This window comes from Chiloscyllium plagiosum, unplaced genomic scaffold (genome assembly GCF_037043375.1).
Source record: "Chiloscyllium plagiosum isolate Xiang-an unplaced genomic scaffold, Cpla_swu_hap1 HiC_scaffold_26, whole genome shotgun sequence".
NCBI classification, from domain to species: Eukaryota; Metazoa; Chordata; class Chondrichthyes; order Orectolobiformes; family Hemiscylliidae; genus Chiloscyllium; species Chiloscyllium plagiosum.
Window position 1 is genome coordinate 19260050 of NW_028270164.1, and position 22388 is coordinate 19282437.

Here is a 22388-nt window from a genome sequence, read left to right on the forward strand (position 1 = left end):
CTTCTGATTCTGCCTCAAATATTGGCAATGTGTACCGGACCATCGTGCACTTCTTGCGCTCAGAACGTCTAAGCAGAAATTATTCTTTCATTGGTAATGGTGGTGAAGCTGTGACATAAAGACTCTGAGGTTGCTTTGACACTACGTGGAAGTGGAGAACTCACAGTTCTGACACCTTGATGGATGCTATGAGGGGCTGGATATGTTTTGTTTCTGTGCCATTTGGGAGGTTGCAGCTTTCATGTTGCCCATGTACTTGTTCAGGACCATCTCACTCACCTAAACTTTGTACATCACGGAACTCGACCTCACACCAACCATGCCTTTTACCCATGCAGGGCCATTTCTGTGGTTTCGACACCAAACCTTGTTCCCAGAAATAAACTGCCTCTCCCTGTTGGAGGAGCCTTGTGTCCGGCATTAGCATTCCTGATGCCAATTCACTCTCCTTCTAGGTCCAGCAAGATCAGATGCAACCTGGTGTGGAGTCTTCTCCCCATTAGCAACTCTGCTAGAGCTGTCCCTGCAGTTGTGTGATGGGTGGGACTGCACTCAAACAGGAGTCAGGACAATTTGGTATAGAGTGAAGCTGTTATTTCTGTTGTGGGCGGCACGGTGGCACAGTGGTTAGCACTGCTGCCTCACAGCGCCAGAGACCCGGGTTCAATTCCCGCCTCAGGCGACTGACTGTGTGGAGTTTGCACATTCTCCCCGTGTCTGCATGGGCTACCTCCGGGTGCTCCGGTTTCCTCCCACAATCCAAAGATGTGCAGGTCAGGTGAATTGGCCATGTTAAATTGTCCGTAGTGTTAGGTACGGGGTAAACGTAAATGTAGGGGTATGGGTGGTTTGCGCTTCGGCAGGTCGGTGTGGACTTGTTGGCCCGAAGGGCCTGTTTCCACACTGTAAAGTAATCTAATCTAATATTTAATAGTAGACAAGCAGGAGGCTGGAAGAGCACAGCAGGCCAGGCAGCATCAGGCCTTTGGCTGCCTCTTTCCACCAGGCCATTGGATGATGGATTGCGTAGCGCTGTCCTTACAAGCTTGAATACCAATTGACTTTAGGAAATACTGGAATTCCCTGTTGGTAAATGATGGCCCGTTGTCTCTGACCCACACTTCCGCGAGTCCACGTATTGCAAAAGATGCTCACAATTTTTCAATTGTCACCACCATGTTTGACGAATGAATTCTATGCAGATCCAACCACTTCGAGTGGGCATTCACAATGACTAAAAACATACAACCCATGAAGGGACCAGCACAGCCAACCTGTAACCGAGTCCAGGGCTTCTCTGGTCATTCCCATAAATGTGAGGGAGATGTTGGCTGTAATCTTTGTCTTTGTTGGCAATCTGGGCACTATCCCATCAAAGTGGCCATGTTGGCAGACAATTCTGCCACCAGGCATAGCTTCTCACCAACATCTTCATTTTTGAAACCTCTGGATGATCCAGTTGGAGGTCATCCAGTATTTGGTGGCGACCTTTGCTCAGGACATTCACTTTTGCTCACCATAATAATACGTCACACTCTACTGTGATCTGATCTTGCCGGGTTCAGAAAGATTTCAGTCCTGGTTGTGATGGCCCTTCTCTTTCCCCCATTACCACCAGCTGTTTTAGATCTGCATAGATGGAATTGTTTTGTGTCCATAGTCAGATATTGTCAGTGGACACCGGAAGGGTGACCAGAGTCTTCTAGTGGCAATATCATCGATGGTGTATTTGCTGGTAGAAGACAGCTCAAGGCATCCACATTTGCCATTTGACCTCCTGGGCGGCTTTCCAACTTGTAATTTTACACACTCAGAATAAAAGCCCACTGCTGAATTCAGCCTGAAGTTATGGGCGGAACTGTCTGGCCTCTTTGAGTAGACATGGCATGGAGTTAAGGTCAGTTATTATTACAAAGTTTAATCCACAAAAAGGTACTTGTGGATCTTTCTCTTGCCCAAACTGACCACCAAACCTTCCTTCTCTGTCTGGACATATGTTCTTTCAGCATTAGCCAACGTCCAGGAAGCATATATTTTCAGGGTCACCAAGTGAGCCATCTCTACACCAATATCATACAAGTAGGCATCATGTGACAGCACCACATTTCACTCGAGATCAGAGTGTGCCAACACCTCAGACAACGATAGCTACTTCTTCACTTCCCTAAAGGCTGCATCTTGGTTACAAGACCATTTCCAAGGCTGGCCCTTTTTCAATAGCAAATGTAAGGGTGCCTGAAGGAGGCCAGGTTACCTATGAATTCACCAATCCAAGGAAAGACATAAGCTCTGGTACAGACGTGGAAGCCAAGGCACCATTGATTGCCTTAACTTTATCCTCCAACAGATGTAACCAGTCTTGTTGACTCCATTGCACAAGTAGGTCAGTTTGGGTGACTGGCTGACATTGCTCCAATCACTACAGTTTGATACATCACCTCTACTGTTACTAATGAGACAAAGTTACGAGGCCAGTCTGACAATTAATGTAAAATGCTAACACTTGTATCTGTCATCTATCAATAATAATTTAAATCCAATGCCATATTCCACAGCATAAAACTATGGTCCAAGTAAAAATATTACCAAACTCAATATGTCTCAATAGTTTTAAACTGAGCTAAATATTGGAGAAGTTAACAAAATATTACAGAAAATTATGCAGTTCCTCAAAATTCACATGATACACATATTGCAACACAGAAGGAAGTTGAATTCGACTTCCAATCCTACTCTTGCTTGATACTAATTTGCCAGAAATGCAAAAATACATATAATGAGTGGTTCCGTTTTTTAAAGGTGACCAGTGGACTACTCAGCACGGATTTAAGCTTTTGCCTACTTAGGTGAGTTTAAGATATTTGTCATTGAGTTTTATGCATAAAATAGAAAATGTATTCTCCTGAATTTAACAGATTTTTCTGCTTTAAGATGTTATTTCTATGTAAGTTGCTTAGTTAGCTATGATTTCTTTTACAGATCCATAAAGACAAATTCAAAGCACAAGAATGGGGAAGGCATTTCTCTTGATTGGTCAGTATTTTGTGTCTTGTTTAAAAAATTCTGATTAACTGAGCTGGCAAGTGACACCACAAAACTGGGCGATAGCTTTCATCAGCAGGTTACCCAATGCCCCCTTCAGTCTGTTCATATGGGTGTACCTTACATAAAACCATGGGATTGTTTTCAGCCACAGTATTAATATTTAACATCTCATTGAAGATCTCGCATCACTGTACGGCCAGACATCATCCCCTTGATTGGCCAGTAAGTGCTGAAGTGGTTGGACTTTCTCAATCTCAACAGTTCAGTTCAGTTATTTTATTTAAGGGAAAGGCATTCAGCTTAGAGAAGCTGTGAAGAAAACCTTTTTCACCCAGAGAGTGTTGGGTGAAATAACTCTATAGATGCTGGTATTCCATCACTGAGTCACCTTTCATTTACCTTTTCTGACACTGATCCAGCTTCCCAGAGCCAGCTCTCAGAGTGTCAGGATGTCTACTTTTTTTTTTATCTTTTTGTTTTAAATATTATCCCTGAAGTTCCAGTTATGTGACATTTCAGCCACTTAGAATCATAGAATCTTTCCAGTGTAGAAACAGGCCCTTCGGACCCACAAGTCCACACCGACCCTCTGAAGAGTAACCCACCCAGACCCATTCCCCTACCCTATATTTACTCCTAACTAATGTACCTAGCCTATACATTCCTGAACACTATGGACAATTAAGCATGGCCAATTCACATAACCTGCACATCTTTGGATTGTGGGAAGAAAACCATGGAGACTCGGGGAGACTGTGCAAACTCCACAGTCAGTTGCCCGAGGCAGGAATCAAACCCAGGTCCCTGGTGCTGTGAGGCATCAGTGCTAATCACTGAGCCACCGTGCCACCCCAGGATGTCTGCTTTTTCTTTTTTTCTTTTTTTGGGACTGAAGTGCAGCCAAAAGCAGAGGAGGATAATCTCCTGTTTAGTTTTTTTTTTCTTTTTTTCTTTTCTTTTTTTTTGAAAGTCCCTGTTTATTTTTTTTCTCATTTTTTCTTTCTTTTTTTCTTCTTTTTAACCCCCACACTACCACCTAAGTGCGGTAGTGCTTATTTTTTCCCCAGCACCCATAGAATGTCTGCTTTTATCTGTCAGCCAGGGCTCCCTGATTGGACCAGATTAATAGCCCCCAAATACGGAACTCATTCCATGAAGTCCACCTGGCTGACCTTGTTGAAATCATTATAGTGTGCAGTTGGGAATTCACTTCCTGTGAGTAGGGTAGAGGTAGAAACCTTTGTAACATTTAAGAATCATTTAGGAGTGCATTTGTAATCATGATATGGATGTGCAGATGTTAGACTGAGGTGGGCAAAATCAGAAGTCACACAACACCATGTTATGGTCTAACAAGTTTATTTGAAATCACAAGCTTTTGGAATAGTGCCCCTTTGTCAAGTGAAGAACAAGATTTCACCTGATGAAAGAGCAGTGCTTCAAAAGTTTGTGAATTCAAATAAACATGTCCAACTATAACCAGGTGTTGTGTGACTTCTAATGTTTCAATGATGGAGGCATTCAAGAAAATGGCCCAAATACTGAGAAATGGATTTGGAATAATAAGATGATTGCTTTTGACCAGCACAGATGTGATGGGCTGAAGCACCTTTTTCTGTGTTGTAAATCTCCATGACTGTATGACTCTATGGATGTAGGTTCACTGAGCTGGGAGGTTCATTTCCAGAAGATGCATCATCCTACTAGGTAACATCTTCAGTGGGCCTCAGGCAAAGCAGTGTACATGATTCCTGCTTTCTATTTATATGTTTGGGTGTCTTTGGGTTGGTGATGTTATTTTCTGTGGAGATGTCATTTCCTGGTCTTTTTCTCAGAGGGTAGTAGATGGGGTCTAACTCGATATTTTTGTTGATAGATTTCCGGTTGGAATGCCATGCTTCTGGGAATTCTCATGCATGTCTCTGTTTGGCTTGTCCTAAGATGGATGTGTTGTCCCAGTCGAAGTGGTGTCCTTCCTTATCTGTATGTTAGGATACTAATGAGAGAGGGTCATGTCTTTTTATTGCTAGGTGGTGTTCATGTATCCTGGTGGTTAGTTTTCTGCCCGTTTGTCCAATGTAGTGTTTGCAAGCTTGTTGCTTGCAAACTAGTGTCATTTACAAAATACCATGCAAGAACTGTAACAAACACTACATTGAACAAACAGGCAGAAAACTAGCCACCAGGATACATGAACACCAACTAGCCGCAAAACAACATGAGCCTTTCCCACTAGTATCCTTACATACAGATAAGGAAGGACACCACTTCAAATGGGACATCACATCCATCTTCAGACAAGCCAAACAGAGACACACACAAGAATTCCTAAAAGCATGGCATTCCAACCGGAACTCTATCAACAAACACATCGAGTTAGACCCCATCTACCACCCCCTGAGAAAAAGAACAGGAAAGGACATCACCACAGGAAATGACATCTCCACAGAAAATAACATCACCAACCCAAAAAACACCCAAACATATACACAGAAAGCAGGAATCATGTACACTGCTTCGTGTGAGGTCCACTGAAGATATTACCTATTAGGGTGACGAAACGTCTGGAAATGAACCTCCCAGCTCAGCGAGCAAGCCTACGCCCAGAACCTCAACCCGAGCTACAAATCTTCTCAAAACTCACTGTATGACTCCATACTCATGGAATTTTTTTCAATCTCCAGATTAATTAGATTTTCACAAAATCTCAACCTATGTTTCCTGAAAAAAATTAAAATCAAAAACATAAACAGAAGAACAACTGACTTAAGATTTCAGTTTTAGAATATATATTTGTCCTACACAAAAATACAATTAAAATTTCAGTTTAATTCATTTTCAATGTATCTTTTAACAGTAAGGTTCTTTGGTATTTAGTGACAAAAAATTACATTGCATGTTTATTTTTATTTCAGTGAGTTTAGTCCTACTGCAAAGATCACTGGGTAAGTGTTGCATACTTATAGATATTATAAAGCTTTTTTTAATTATTCCAGGAAAAGGTAACATAGTGTAAATATTACTGGGGTACTGACCCAATCAAGTATGATTTCAAATCTCACTGTGACAATTTGAGAGCTTGAATTTGTGATAATATTAAAGTTAATGAAAATTGGAGCCAATGTACAAAGTATGACTGAATTGATTTCATTGGTTTCATATTATCAATCATAGTCACAGTTAACACCCTTGCGTCAAATAAGCAACAGTACATGAACCCAATCCCAATTCAAAAACCATGATTTGTTGATAGCCTAGTGTTTTGCGGAAGTCTACAGATCATTGTCTATAATATTTCAAATAACTGCACGTTTTCTTCACACTTTAGTCTCTTCCTATAAGCTGGTTTGTTACTACACAAACTGGGCTCAATACAGACCATCCACTGGCAAATTTGTTCCAAGTAATGTTGACCCCTACCTATGCACTCATCTGATTTATGCCTTCGCCAGTATGACAGATAACAAACTCACCACCTATGAATGGAATGATGAAACTATGTATGTGAAATTCAATGATCTGAAAAAAAAGTAAGTCTTCATTCACTCTGTGCTCTAATATTTACAAATTTAAGATCTAAGTTATAATTAATTTCATGTTAAACTACTTCAATATTTTGCAAGAAAATGATCGATAACATTATTTTGTGAAATCTTACTGTGGTTGAGAATTGAATATTCATATACTCTGCTTTAGGTTACTGCAAAACTGAAATTGACAGTTTGTGTACTTTTACTCAACAGAAATTCCAAGCTGAAAACACTTTTAGCTATTGGAGGTTGGAATTTTGGTACCAGCAGGTAACATTACTCATCAATTTAATTTTGCAAATTGGTGAACATCCCAATGTTAAGTGAGTTGAGAGTCCAGAATGTCAACAATTCTGTGTTTAATTAGTAAACTGAAATATGCGAATTTTCCTGCATGAAATGATGGCAACATATGCCTAGTTTAAAAGGTTTTAAGTAAGTATCTTATTAGGTTGTTCACGTTGCCAAACATCATAACAATGCAAAATAAATCCCCGATATAAGTTTATAATTGAAAATTTGTACTTATGAAAACTGTTATATGCTTAAATCAGAACTTATATTTGAAGAATTGTTGGGTCAGTGCTGGAGTTTGTCAAGTTAAAGAGACAGCATTCCTGCTTGTAGCTTTCACATCTTGTTCTAAACGTCTCTGTCCTTTGTTTCATGTTATTCTGTTAACTAGTGGAGGTTACTATGGGCATGTCAAGTATTCAAAAATTAAATGCTGGACAGAAATATTCAGTTGGTTTTCAAGTGGAGATTGATCAATTTAATGCATTCTCTATTTTCAAACTGTTCCCGTGATTAGATTTACTAGCATGGTGGCTACATCGCAGACTCGCAAAATATTTATCGATTCTTCAATCGATTTTCTGAGGAAGCATGGATTTGATGGTTTAGACCTGGACTGGGAGTATCCTGGATCCCGAGGCAGTCCACCGGAAGATAAACAACGTTTCACAGTCTTGGTTAAGGTGAAAGGTCTAAGTTTACCATGGTTACTCTAACACTATGTGAGAGCATCACAAGAAAACACCTTTGTAATTAATTCAGAAAGCAATTATCTTCCATCTCATTTTTTTGCAGTTATATTTTACTACTTTTCAAATTTGTGAATGATGGTGATCAACATAACATGTGGAGATTAAATATAGAAACCCCAAAACCAGTAATGCTTCCCAAATGTCACTGAGGGCCAACTAGAATGCATAGAAACCTGAAACATGGGAAATAGGGACAGAAGTAAACAATGTGAACCTGCTCCTGCATTCAATGTAATCATGGCTAATCGTCCAACTCAATAGCCCATTGCTGCACACCCTTTGATTCCTTTAATCCTAAGAACTATATCTACATCTTCCTTGACAATGTTCAATATTTTGGCGTCAGCTGCTTTCTGTGGTAGAAATTTCACAGGGACACCACTCTCTGAGTAAAAAAAAACTCTTCCTCTCACTCCTAAATGGGCTACATCGTCTCTTTCGACTGCGACTTTCATGGAAATGGATGCATTGGAAATGGCCTTCGTATAAATAGTTAAGGCGGTAGATCAGGGAAATATACTCAACATCACAGAAGAAAATAATCCCTTAAATAGAGGCAAAATATAAAAAGCTGAATCTGACATGAACCATAGACCCAGAAGGATGCTCTCTATTGAAAACAAACTTGTGGTGAGTTTGACCTGACAGACATCACACCTCAGGCAGGTAGCAAGATTGAGAAATCAGGCCCTTCGTTGTAACCTCACACAGTACAGGAACCTGCACAGTTAGCATCTCTCTCCATTGCAAACCAACCATCCAAACCAACTGCCCTCTTCTGATCAACTGACAACTGATGTTGACTAACAAAATTCCCATGAACAGTGCACTACGGCAACTATTTTCTGAGAAATGTTTATCGTAATTTAAAATCAAAGAGTGATCCCTCTCTGTAGGAATTGCTAGCGGCCTTTAAAAAAGAGGCACAATCTTCCAGCAAGGACAGACTTCTGCTGACAGCTGCTGTTGCTGCTGGAAAAGAAACCATCGATGCCGCATATGAGATATCCAAAGTTTCAAAGTAAGTACAACTTATAGAATGGTTCAAGCTTACAATCTTTGGGAAAAAGCATTTATAAAGCATGTTGTAACTGAATTAGTTGAAGTTTAATGAGACATGGGAAGAACAATCAAAGCTTTTTAAAGAATGTGAGCTTTGAAAATGTTGAGACAGAAGTTGTCCTCATGTACAAACATGACATAGACAGCCTTTTTAAATCACTTTTTTTCTTCTTCCCTAACGTTCCTGACCATTTATTCAATGTTGAGTTCAAGCAACAAGTCTGTTTTAATGACATTTCCTACACTAACGGCTAAAAGCAACATAAGTGAAATATCCTTAACTAGATTAAATTTCACTGTAAAAGGGGATATGAGCTCAGTTGCAGAGTGCTGAAGTTAAAACATTGAGAAGTGCCAGCAGCCTGGGAACATGACTTAATCCTGCCCAATTCCAGATTTTACCTTGGAACAAAACTTCCCTTCAGTCCTTCATAATCTCCAATTTGACGTCCAGCTAATTTTCAGAGAACTGGAAGGATTATCCTTCCAAAGCCTTTCTGCCAACTTTTTTCTCCTTTCTGCCTTCAGCAGCAGTGCTGACTGATTTCAATCTGACTCCTGGACGAGGGCAGAGTAGATGTCATCATCATCACTGCACTCTGTTATTGAGTGGAAACATGTCAGTGGTAAGCTCATAGTGTGGCAGTGTGAAAATGAAACACTAATAGATTCTCAAAAGTTTTCCCTGTTGCAAGAGGGTCGTTTTAATAACATTTTCCCCAAAGCAATGACAAAAGTGATACAATATCCTGTCCATTACAGGAAATAAAATTTATTTTTAATTTTGTTCTTCTTTATTCTTTCTGCTCAGTTCCACAGTTTACAATCATACAATCCCTACAATGGAGAAAGTGGCCATTTGAGCCGGCAAGTCTGCACTAACTCTCCAAAGAACATCCTGTTCACCACTCCTCATTTCCAATGAATAATCCAATGACCCGGAACATACCTGGACACTACGGCACAATTTAGCATTGCCAATCCACCCAGTCTGCACATGTTTGAACTTTTACAGACATCTGATTTCACTGTAACTGTAGGTTCCAAGAGCTCCAATGAATGAAGCAGTATGAGATCCTCCTTTGGAGATTGAGGCTGCTTGATGTTTCCTATTGTCTGAGACACAGTTCTCCTACAAAATGAAGACCACCACCTGGTGCTGAGCTGAGAAATAAAGAAACACCCTCATTAAGAATTGCCTTAGCTCCAATAATCAAAGAATAGAATGTAAACCTGGAGTATTACCCAGGCATCAATGCTTTACAATAGAGCCATTGACTGAGTAATACTCGTAACTATTATTGTGATTAACTATACAAAATAATTTTGAGTTATCATGCTTCAAGTCGTATTATTTTTAAACAGATACTTGGACTTCATCTCTGTTATGGCATATGATTATCATGGCTCTTGGGAGAGAGTGACAGGACACAACAGCCCTCTGTATCATGGCTCTACTGACCGAGGCCAATTTATTTACTATAATGTCGTAAGTATGTCTGTAAACAGGATAGCCAAATTTGGTTATATTCATTATCACTGTAAAATATTACAAAAATTAACACATTTGTGTTGATTGAATCTCAGTAAAGCTAACAAGCCAAACTATGTTGCAGAACTTCACTATGAATTACTGGAGAGAAAACGGTGCCCCATCAGAGAAGCTGATTGTTGGATTCCCAACATATGGACGTACCTTCACCCTAAGCATCTCACAAACAAGTGTTGGTGCTCCAGCGTCAGGTCCTGGTCAAGCTGGAATATTCACCAGGGAAGCTGGTTTCTGGTCCTTCTATGAGGTAATTACAGTGAAAATGATATCAATTTATCACAGAGTAAACTCTTCAAAATTATCTCATCATGCAATCTAATAACAATAGTTGTCACATTTCTGGAATCTCCATTTCATTTCAATTGTGTTTTCATGTTGCACGGAAGACATATTTCTTGAGGATGAGTCATTAACTACCATACCTGTGTATGTACCCCTCTCTCTATATAGGTACATTTACAGGTATAATACTTACCTAATGATCCTTATTCAAGAAACATGTTTCTTGAGGATGGGTCATTAACTACCATACCTGTGTATGTACCTCTCTCTCTACATAGGTAAATATACAGGTATAATACTTACCTAATGATCCTTATTCAAGAAACGTGTCTTGTCCAACTTGAAAATGCAACTGAAATGAGACAGGGAGTCCTGAAATGTGGTATCTATTGTTTATTAGGTAAGCCCTTGATGATAATCTTCCCTTCCTTTGTGATTAGTCCTGACTGTTAGCATTTAAAGGATTTTACCACACCCATTAAATAGTCAGTATTATGTTAAAATGTTAGTTTTTTGAAGGTATATTTCTTTCCTATTAACATTTCACTATTTTTCTCTCACATTTAAACATACTTTGTGAAGTCTATACTGAACTGTTTGTACCTGTATTTTTTTATAGATAATTTCCAAATGAAGTCTATTTTAGAAGTTAAGAAAAGAGTTAAATAAATCCTGAAAATAACTTGAAAGGAGACTATGAAGAAACAGGATAAATTTGCCTGATATTTCAACAATATTTATTTATTTTGATTGACAGATCTGCAAATTTTTGAGAGGTGCTACTATTAATTTTATTGAAGACCAGAAAGTTCCGTACGCAGTCAAGGGTAACCAATGGGTTGGATATGATGATCACCAGAGCTTTACAACCAAAGTAGGGGCTTTGAATTTTTCTTCAGAAGTTTATTCAGAACCATGGGTATTCTATTTACAATCTATTCAATCTACACTTGTTAAAATAAATTTATTTAAAAAAACGTAAATCGGTGGAGCTCTTTTCAACCATCAACTCAGAAACTGTGTAAGTTACAATATTCAATTTTTATCAAAATTGGTTTACATCATTGACAAAATAGAGAACAAAGATAAATGGTCCTGAGTATTGTTTGGGAAAATAAATTATCCAGTGATTACTGGCTCAACACTTAAAGCTCTGCAATTTTACAGATTTCATTGTGTATGAAATTAATTCCAACAGGTTGTTGTGATTTACTACTTAAACTTGGTCGAATTATGAAAATGTGACAATTTGTTTTAACCTGATATGACAAGAAAGATATATTTAATTTAAGGTTATAATAGCAAATGTCATGTCGACAAAAAACAGGTAATCTCAGAGCATCAACACTACAAGTTAGGATATGAGGAGTTGGCAACTTTTGGAGATATACATATTCATGTCATTTCATATGATGCATCCCACACTTCGTGTGATGTGATGGGCTTGTTCTGTGTGCCATAATTTGTCACAAATTTACTCTATATTTTCGAATGGACACACAAATAGATTTTGTATTATAATAAACTATGTGCATCAGAATATCATATCACATGACTAACAAAATCACTGAGTACCCTGTATATGTAGGTAGATTTTGTCATTGAGATCAAGCACAATTAATCAAATTGTCCAACTGGATGAAGCAAAGACAGGAGTTGTGCATTGAGACGATATGCAAGTCATATCGCAACTAAGCCTGCAGGAGTTACCCTGAAAGTTAAATCTTCAGCTTGGCAATTATTCAAAGTCTGGAAATATCTTAATTATGTCCCAAACTCTGAATTAGAATGGGAGATATTGGAGCATTTTGACTTATTAATAGTTACAGTTGACCAGGGAAAATTAGAGGGATGCAAATCTGCTGTAATTCATGGGTAAGCTTTAAACAGAAACCATCACCCTTCTCTGAAATCTATCACTGACATTCCCTGTCGCTAACTACCTATCTAGTCCCCACTAACCAATGGCCCTCACCCCTTGTCCAACTCCTGCATCACCACAACCCAGCTCCCAGGAGAAACTGAAGTAGATGTTGATCAATGCTTCCCACCTCATTTCCACTGCAATTCATTTGTTCTTTTGCATATTCCTTGGAGCCATTAAACAAGAATATAACAGTCATTGAATGCACAATATTTCAGAGAAGTGAAGGACTAATGTATTCAATGGAATTCTAATGTGAATCAAACAAATATACCTTTGAATTGTATCTTTCATTCTGTGTTTCCCTGTAGATTCAGTGGCTGAAGGCTCACAGTTTTGGAGGTGCCATGGTATGGGCTTTGGATCTGGATGATTTTTCTGGAAATACATGCAACCAAGGAGCTTACCCTTTAATCAATACTTTGAAGTCCCTCCTTAACATTCAAATTGCTGGTAAATTATTGCACATGACACGCAAATTAAACTGCATTTTGTTACTGTCTTGAATAGTATGTTAACTTGTCCAAAATTTCACGTCCTCTTGCCTTGCTCATTCTTTCATTTTCTATTTGCATAGTGATGTTCAGGTCTACAGGTATATAGGAAGTATCTCTGTAAGCTTCTTACATTGTAATGAAGCATAAATAAAAGTAGTGTAGCTGAGATGCCTCATTACTGCATCTCTGGACTGATTATCTCTGACCCAATAACCTAGCTCCTGAATAAGTGATCTTCACTATTTATGTGCAATGCCATGACAGAATGAGTAGTACGATGGTAAACAATATTGTATTATGTACATAATGGCAATGTACGTGTATGGAATGAGCTGCCAGAGGAAGTGGTGGAGGCTAGTACAATTGCAACATTTAAAAGGTCTGGATGGGTATATAAATAGGAAGGGCTTGGAGGGATATGGGCCAGGTGCTGGCAGGTGGGACTAGATTGGGTTGGGATATCTGGTCGGCATGAATGAATTGGACCAAAGGGTCTGTTTTTGTGCTGTGCATCTCTATGATTCTATACAAAACATACAATTCTTGGTTTAAATTACATTGGAAGAAGGTGTTTCTTGTTCAAATGCAAAACTTTTAAAACTTATTTTCCTGTCACTTCCCATGGCTTCATCCCACTTTTGCTCTGAAGCCTCCTTCAGGCCTGTCTTCAACCAAATATTCCCCACTTTTCCAGTGTATATCTCTGCTTTACACACTATTACCTTAAAAACTTTAGCCATTCACTGTGAAGCTCTATTTCTAACACTTTCATCATACCATTGTCCCTACAAATCTTCATCAAATTATCCCTCACTGTCCACAGCTTCAGTTACCTCCCCAGTTTTGTTGCTACTTTGCTCCATATGGCTTTATATCTCAGTGCAACACTCAAGGTGCTAGGCAAAGTCAGGTGTTGTGAAGAAGCTCTTTCCAACATTAGGCATTAATTTCATAAATACACAAAGCTTCCTATTCATATACCTGTTGTTGCAAAATGAAATTACCTGAAAATATCAAGGGATGAACAAAATCTTAATGATTTGGATTCAAGTAATTTGATTAAAATGCTATTTCTTTGGTTCACAGGCGGTGGTTCAATAACACATAACTCAACTTCATCTGAATCCACACCTCTCAAGCCATCTGTTCCAAAAGTAGCTACACCAACTGACCCTCATACAAGTACAAACAGCTGGTGCCATGGCAAACTTCCAGGGTTGTATGCTGATCCAGATGATCGTCAAAAATTTTACAACTGTGGTGGTGGACAAACCTTCCATCTGTCTTGTCCTGAAACGTTGATCTTTAGTCAAAATTGTAAATGTTGCAATTGGCCTTAATTAATATAACATTGGTGAATATATTTGTTGGTGACAAATGCCATCAAAGTATGAATGAAATCTCAAAGTACATAACAACAACATGAATATGATGGTGTGCAGTTTTGTCATTATATTTACCAGAATTGTATTTCTCTATTTTCATTTTACTAGCCAGATTGTTGAGATATGCTTGCTTATTTTTTAGGAAAGATGCTTTATAACTAAAAATGGTTTAGAGAATCACACAAAGGTCATTTATTAACCATTTGTCAAGATGACCATGTATAATGTAGTGATGGGAGACCCTGAGAATGATTGTGTTGATTTTGTAATTGACTCTGGACGCAGTAAATAATGACCAACCTCAATTCATTAAAGTTGGCTTCTTTTTCCTGTATTCCTCTGCTTTACCTGCTTTTTTTCCCCTATCATGCAGAAGAATAAAACAATTTAGGTTAAAAAAAAGCACAGACTGAATATTTTCTGCTAATTTATTTTACTTTTGTAATTCTTTTTGTCTCTGAGTCATTTGCACCAATATAGAAAGGTCCAAGGGTTCAAAAAGCAATTCTTATGGCATCATCCATTAAACTAGGGATGCAGAAATGAAAGCCCTATTGTATTCAGTGACACAAATACTAACATTAAAAGTACAAACATTGGTGCCATCTCAGTATATCAACGTGATCTTCCTCTCTCTGGGTGATGCTGCTGAGGTGGGAGTTGGGCTGCTGATTGCTCAGTCCCTTGGCCATAGGTGAACTAATGCCTGTCCTCTGTTGCCTGAGCCCAAGAATGTTTCTGTGTGTTTGGTGGATCCTGTACAAGTGCAGATGCCATCACATTTGTTGTAATTACTGGATCTGGTCAGTATCCCCTCAATCTGGATGTGTAATGGAGCCTACCTGTCTGCTGGAGATGAACAGGCAGCTGGAGGAGACTCAAAGCACTCAAATTGCCCTCTCACTTCACAACAGCTTCCTGGACCTCATGGTCAGACACAGGTCTGAAAACAAACGTGGTCATTACTGATTGCCCTTCCTGATCTACCTCCCTGTGTCAGTCACCAACCTCTCCATGAAGGAAGCTCTGTACTCACAGTATGAACAATGCCAGAAGTCATGGCTTTAAAGCATTACTTTGTCAGCCATATATGTCCACTCAGTACTTTTTATTTCTCTCCCAGATATTTCCCTGAACTTCTCTGTGTGTCTAACAGATTCAGTGCAGACTGGCATCTCAGATTCTTTCCTTGTATTCAAAATTATTTGCTCCTTAGTGTTCGAAGTCCTTTCAGATGTGGACAATGTTTGGATAATTATAGTGAACCTAGGATCAAACAGGAACTTGGCACGCAACTAAACGCTTTGAATACTGACAATCACCACACTCAAATATGATTAAAAAAACACATCGGGTCCTCTGAACTCACGGGACTTTTAACTTCTGAAGAATGTTCCTCATCGCTGGAAAGCTCCACTCTTCATTCTTACTTATTCTGTGAAGTAATGTGTTTTAAGTAGAGCCGCACATAAACCTCTTTCTTCTGCTTCCTCTGTGGTAAAGACACGTTATGAGCAATTAATTCACTCTCTAATCTGCTTTTAGTTAAAAGTGACAGATCTTGGTGCATCCCAATATATGACATATTCAGCAAAAGGGTTAAATCACTATTTTATTTATAAATTAAGGTGAAACACTAACCAAAAAACAGCGTACAATATCCCACTGCACACACGCATGTATGAATTACAACTGTACATACAAACAAGTTCAAGGCGGATTGGACGCAATTGAAAAAGAAAACTCATCAGACCAACCGCAATTGACTCTTTAAGGACCTCTAAAGCTATTCATATAGTAAAAACCCTGATGTCAAGACACAAGCTTACCCAATCTCTTAAGATGCTTACAAGTATAGAAGAAAAAGATCAGAATTAATTCATTAAGTGCTTTAACTAATTCGTGAGTTTTGAGCATTGCAGGCAGATTGGTACAAATTGCTCATTTCTAATTGCCCTCAGAAAATTGTGGAATCATTAAGGATTTTGACCAACTGCAGTGAAAAAGTAAGCTACAATCCCAAGTCAGGATGTTTTCCCATTCATTTGCTTGTCTTGTACTGGGAGAGATTGCAGGCTGAGGTGATGCTATCAAAAAAGATTTGGCAAGTTGCTGTAAAGCACCTTGTATTTGGGATTCACTGCTGTCCTGGAACACTGCTGATAGAAGTGAATGTTTTAATGTGATTGATAGGATGCTGATCAAACAAATGCTTTGTCCTGAAATGTGTAAAAAGAAGTCTCAAGTGTTGTTAGACTAACACTCATCTGAGGTAAAAACAATGACTGCAGATGCTGGAAACCAGATTCTGGATCAGTGGTGCTGGAAGAGCACAGCAATTCAGGCAGCATCCGAGGACAGGCAAAATCGACGTTTCGGGCAAAAGCCCTTCATCAGGAATAAAGCTTTTGCCCGAAACGTCGATTTTGCCTGTCCTCGGATGCTGCCTGAATTGCTGTGCTCTTCCAGCACCACTGATCCAGAATAACACTCATCTGAGCAGATGGAGAGTCTTCTATCACATTTGATTTGTTCTTTGGAGACAGGGAGTCAGATGTTGCTTGCCACAAACTTACTAATCAGGCCACCAACATGTTCATCCAAATCATTTATATATATTACAAACATAGATCTCAGCAATGATCCTGTAGAACACCACTGGTCACAGACTTCCAGTCAAAAAAACACCCCTCCACAAGTAGCCTCTGGCTTCAATGGCCAAGTCAATGTTATAAACAGCTTGCCAACTCACGATGATTCAATGCAATTTGGTCTTCTGGACTAGTCTACCACGAAGACCTTGTGAAATGCTTTACCAGAAGTCCATGTAGACAACATTCAATGCCTTACCCAATCTATTATCTTTGTTATTTCCTCAAAAGAATGTATTCAAATTTGTGAGACAAGACCTCCCCTGCATAAAGCCATGCTGGCAATCCTAAATAAGTCCACTCTTCTCCAAATGCAAGTAAATAATGACCTGAAGGGTGGTCTTCAATAATTCCACTATTACTGAAAGATGACCATCCTGTAATTTCCTGGATTATCCCTGTTGCCCTTCTTGAACAAAGGAACAACATTGGCTATTCACTATACTTCTGGGACATTGCTAGTGACTTGTCATCCCAAAGTTCCCAACTCTTGCTATCCTTATCTTTCATCCTCATATGAACATGCTGGTCCTGAACTCTGGACAACTGGCTTTAAAAGATACCTACATATAATGTAAGACCCAAACATTTACCCTCAATCCAATTTTTCTGGAGCATAGCTTTTTTGTTTGTTTTGCAAGAGCTGTAATTAAGTCAGTAATTGAGTGGCCCAGGTAAAACTTAAACTGAGTGTTAGTGAGCAGGTCATTGCAAACAAAGTGCTGCTTAATGAGACTGTTGATAACCACTTTCATTAGGAGTGTTGATCATGAATAGACTGATATGTTGGTACAGATACTTCTGCTACAATTCTGGAGTTGCATTCTAGCAAATCCTCACTTAGTAGAAAATTGCTTCATAGAAATAATGGAATCTATGGGAAAAGTGGGATTGGGGCAAGCCAAAAAAAAATCACACACATGATCGCTCAAAAATCACCCAAAAGCCTAACACAAAGTATAACACAGCCTGAATGAAGATTTAAATCGTATTTATTAATGATACAAATGTAAATTTAACACATTACATTGAAAAAATATTGTTAATGCAGGGACAAAGGATCATCATCATCACCACCTTCAGGTGCAGTTGTGGTTGCAGAAGTGAATGACCATGGTTGCTTGTCTCCTGACTATTTCTTGGGGATTGGTTTAGATTGTGAGATATGCAGGTACAAGAACAAATTAGAAAGGCAAATGGTATGTATAAGAGTAATGTAGTCTTGCAGGAATTATACATGGCTTATACAGGAATTAGAAGAAAATGAGGACTGCAGATGCTGGAGATCAGAGCTAAAAAAATGTGTTGCTGGAAAAGCGCAGCAGGTCAGGCAGCATCCAAGGAGCAGGAGAATTGACGTTTTGGGCATAAGCCCTTCTTCAGGAATGAGGAAGGTGTGCCGAGCAGGCTAAGATAAAAGGTAGGGAGGAGAGACTTGGGGGAGGGGCGTTGGGAATGCGATAGGTAGAAGGAGGTTAAGGTGAGGGTGATAGGCCGGAGAGGGGCTGGGGGCGGAGAGGTTGGGAAGAAGATTGCAGGTCAAGAAGGCGGTGCTGAGTCCAAGGGTTGGGACTGAGATATGGTGGAGGGATGGGAAATGAGGAAGCTGGAGAAATCTGCATTCATCCCTTGTGGTTGGAGGGTTCCTAGGCGGAAGATGAGGTGCTCTTTTTCCAGGCGTCGTGTTGCCATGGTCTGGCGATGGAGGAGGCCAAGGACCTGCATGTCCTTGGCGGAGTGGGAGGAGAAGTTAAAGTGTTCAGCCACGGGGCGGTTGGGTTGGTTGGTGCGGGTCTCCCAGAGGTTTAGTTGTAGGTTCTGGTTGTCATCTTCTACCTCGCATTCCCAACGCCCCTCCCCAAGTCCCTCCTCCCTACCTTTTATCTTAGCCTGCTTGGCACACCCTCCTCATTCCTGAAGAAGGGCTTATGCCCAAAACGTTGATTCTCCTGCTCCTTGGATGCTGCCTGACCTGCTGCGCTTTTCCAGCAACATATTATACAGGAATTATAAAGAATATTCTTCTCTCAGAGAGCAATGAACATTCATTAGTTTAATTTTTGAGATGAAGCTGCTCAATGTATTTTACTGTACTTCTCACATGCTCTGACGGCAGCTGACAGTGACACGTGCAGAACGGCATGGAGACTTCAGCGTTCACATTGGCACATTCACAGAACAAAGCGTGTGAAATGATCGCTGCTGTTCTCAGCAATATCGTTCTCTAATTCTTCAGCGATGCTGTAGCCAAATCGCACTGCTGAAACAAACTTTATACGAGAACCACCTGCAATTGACAGCTGGATCTGTCCTTTTTTGTGTACAGTGAATACTTGGACAATTTTCTGCATTGTGAGGTAGATGTCAGTTTTGTAGCTGTATTGGAACAGCTTGGCTAGGCGTGCAGCAAGGTCAGGAGCACAAGTCTTCAGTACTAATTGGCAGAATATTGTCAGGCCCGAAGCCTTTGCAGTATTCTTTAATAATGGCATAAAGTGCGTGAGCAAGGAGGTTATGCTGAACCTGCATAAGGCACTAGTTTGAGTTCAGCTGCACATAAAAGGTCTTCAGTTCTGGTGGGGTGGGTGGCCCAACATTTCAGGAAGGATATGAACACATTGGAGAAGGTAAAGAAGAACAGGAATGACTTTTCTCACCCCTGGAACCAGTTATGAAATAGACTGGAGAAATTGAGACTGGCTTCCTCAGCCAGGAGAAGACTAAAAGGAGGTTTGATTGACATTTTCAAAATTAAGGGGTCTGGACAGAATACACAGCTGCAAGATATTCCTGCTTTCAAAATAATCAGGATCACGATGGCACAATTTGAAAGTGATTTACAAAAGTAGGAAATGTCAGAGAGAAAAAACGTTTTCACACAGCGAGTTGTTTGGATCCGAAACGCACTGCCTGGAAGCATAGCAGAGATAGGTTCAATTGAAGCATTGCTCCATAAAGCTTGAGAATATCTATTTACATGTCCAAACACAAGCAAACAAACAAAGGCTGCACAAAAGAAAATTTAAGTAGCTTCTGCTTTAAGTGCTGGAGAGGAGGGAAGTGAAGAAATGAGCAAGCATTATTTAGATCTTGAATAAAATATATCATTGATAAAGTTACTGCTTTCTTCTGTAGTACCTCACAATGAGAAATTCATCCTTGCAAATATACCTTGGATTTTCCTGATCAATATGAAACAGTTTGTTGCAATCAAACCAACTGGACAAACTAGATATGAAGATTTCTTTTCCAAAGTTGATCAAGTTTCTTCTTTAAAAATAAGATTGTTGTATGATGCTATTAGAGTTCATTTTAAAATTAAAAGATGAACGATTCTACTGTCTTAATATTCAGTAATGTTTTAGAATCGTGCTTTGGGAATGAGGATTCAACTGAGGCAAAGGACCTTTTGAAAAGCAGATTCTGCAACTTAATAATAAAAACTGCTACAAATCAAAACAAACACCATCTCTCAACAGATGTTTATTGTCCTTCTCTGCTCAATTCCAACAAAACAAACCTCTGCAAATAAAGACCAAAGAGATATTGGAAGCAAAATTGGGCCATTTAGCTCATCAAGTCTGCTTCACCATTTGATCATGGCTGATATGTTTTTCAACACCATTCTCCTGCTTTCGTTTTACCCCCTTACTAATCAAGAATCTCTGTCTTAAATACAGTCAATGACTTGGCCTCCAAAGCCTTTTTTTGGAATGAGGTCCAAAGATTCATATCCCTCTAGCTGAAGAAACCACATCTCATCTCAGTTCTAAAGGATCATCCCTTCACTCTCTCATTCTAGTCTCTCCTACTAGTAAAGACATTTCTTCTTCTTGATTCCAAACATCGACTAAGATTCTTTGGAAAGCTTATTAAGTAAATAAGGTGGCTAAGATGACTGCTAAGAGCTTAGGTGAACTTTGCAACTTCACAGACAGACAATCTCCAACTTCCAGAATCCTAATTGCGTCTTTATTGTAGGGACACATCCTTGAATTGACATGCCTTGGTGGAATTCATATCTGTTACTGGAGTAAATTTACTCCAAAGATTGTAAATCCATTGTTTCAGACTCCACATCTCCAATTTTCAATTTAGCAAAAAACTGATGAGATTAGCTATCCACAAGTGTGAAAGGCCACAATTTGCTTTCTATTGTGTAATTATTTCTTGAACCTCCAGACCAATATGGTTAGAAAATATCAATATTGATCATCGTGAGGCCGAAACCAGCTACAGATCAGAAATTCTGACTTAAAGACCCAGTAATGAGCTGGGTATCTTGTAGAAAATCATCGCAGCCACAACAACTACAGAAAAGGCAGTGTCCTCGATGTCTTTTAAGAAAATGGAGGCTGTATTTAATTACATCTCAATCTGATTCCCAAATCCATTTATAAAGAAACTGCATCTCCTAATTAAAAAAAAAGCAGGTAACTTCATGATATGCTGAACATTTATCTCTGAGAAAATCCTGCAATAATTCTGATATTTAAATGACAATAGAAGAGTGAAAGACTTCATCTGACACCAGAATTTCAAAGATTGTTTTCCTACAAACAAATGATGTGTGTGAACTTATTTATAACTTAACGAAGTCCTTTATTTTCATGTGGGAGTCAGTTAGCTCAGTTGGCTGGGCAGCTGTTTTGCGATGCACAGTTATACCATTAGTTTCAATTCCTGCACCAACTGAGGTTGCTGTGAAGGACTCACCTTCTCAACCTCTCCCCTTGCCTGAGATATGGTGACCCTCAGGTTAAATCACCCCCAGTTGGCTCTGTTTAATGAGAGAGCAGCCATATGGTTTGGTCAGACTGTGGTGACTTTACCTTTTATCTTAATTTTTGAGCTGGCAATGATGTTCTCATCCATATGCTGCTCTTGGATATGCTGGAGGTTTAGAATGCATTGTCAAATAAATTTTAGTGAATTGTTGCAGTAGATCATTAATGGTAATGAATGTTCTGAAGAAGCGTCCAAAACTGCTTTCTCTCCACAGCTTTTACCAGACCTGCTAAGCTTTCCGAAGATTTGGTGCCTGGTTTGAATGTAATCATAAGATAAGTGAGAGATGTGCTGGGTTGTTACAGATTGGTAGAATAAAATTTTCCTGCAATTAAGGCTTACAGGCCACTAAAGGATACCAACTTGAATTGCTTGATTGATTCTGAATATATCTAATTTATCATGTCAGTCATATCAGACACAATTGAATATATCCTCATGCTGATGATGACAGCCTGCCTCCACAAGAGGATTGCAGTGGTCGCTCCAACCAATAATCCCATTGTTGATACTTCTGCAACAGATGATGAGGAAGCCAAGTAGATTCTTCTCTCAACATGGATTTCGGCATCACTATCCTTTAAGACTTGGCTAGCTCAATCAGTGGTGATGACTGGAGTGATAAA

General features: G+C 39.3%; 1 protein-coding gene across 2 annotated transcripts; it reads left to right on the forward strand.

Annotated features, from left to right (window-relative positions):
* Positions 1–2716: 2716 nt before the first annotated feature.
* LOC122563128 (acidic mammalian chitinase-like) lies at positions 2717–14657 on the forward strand. 2 transcript variants are annotated; one of them, XM_043716578.2, is made up of 12 exons: positions 2717–2846; positions 2980–3033; positions 5961–5990; positions 6374–6575; positions 6789–6845; positions 7387–7552; positions 8518–8642; positions 10049–10172; positions 10300–10482; positions 11275–11391; positions 12753–12894; positions 14025–14657. In XM_043716578.2, the coding sequence occupies exons 2-12, from the start codon at positions 3009–3011 to the stop codon at positions 14276–14278; spliced, it is 1425 nt and encodes a 474-aa protein (XP_043572513.2). In that variant the 5' UTR covers positions 2717–2846; positions 2980–3008; the 3' UTR covers positions 14279–14657. The 2 variants fall into 2 exon arrangements, with proteins under 2 accessions (XP_043572513.2, XP_087829662.1); XM_087973536.1 differs by lacking the exons at positions 2717–2846; positions 2980–3033; positions 5961–5990 and having other exon boundaries at positions 6518–6574.
* Positions 14658–22388: the final 7731 nt, after the last annotated feature.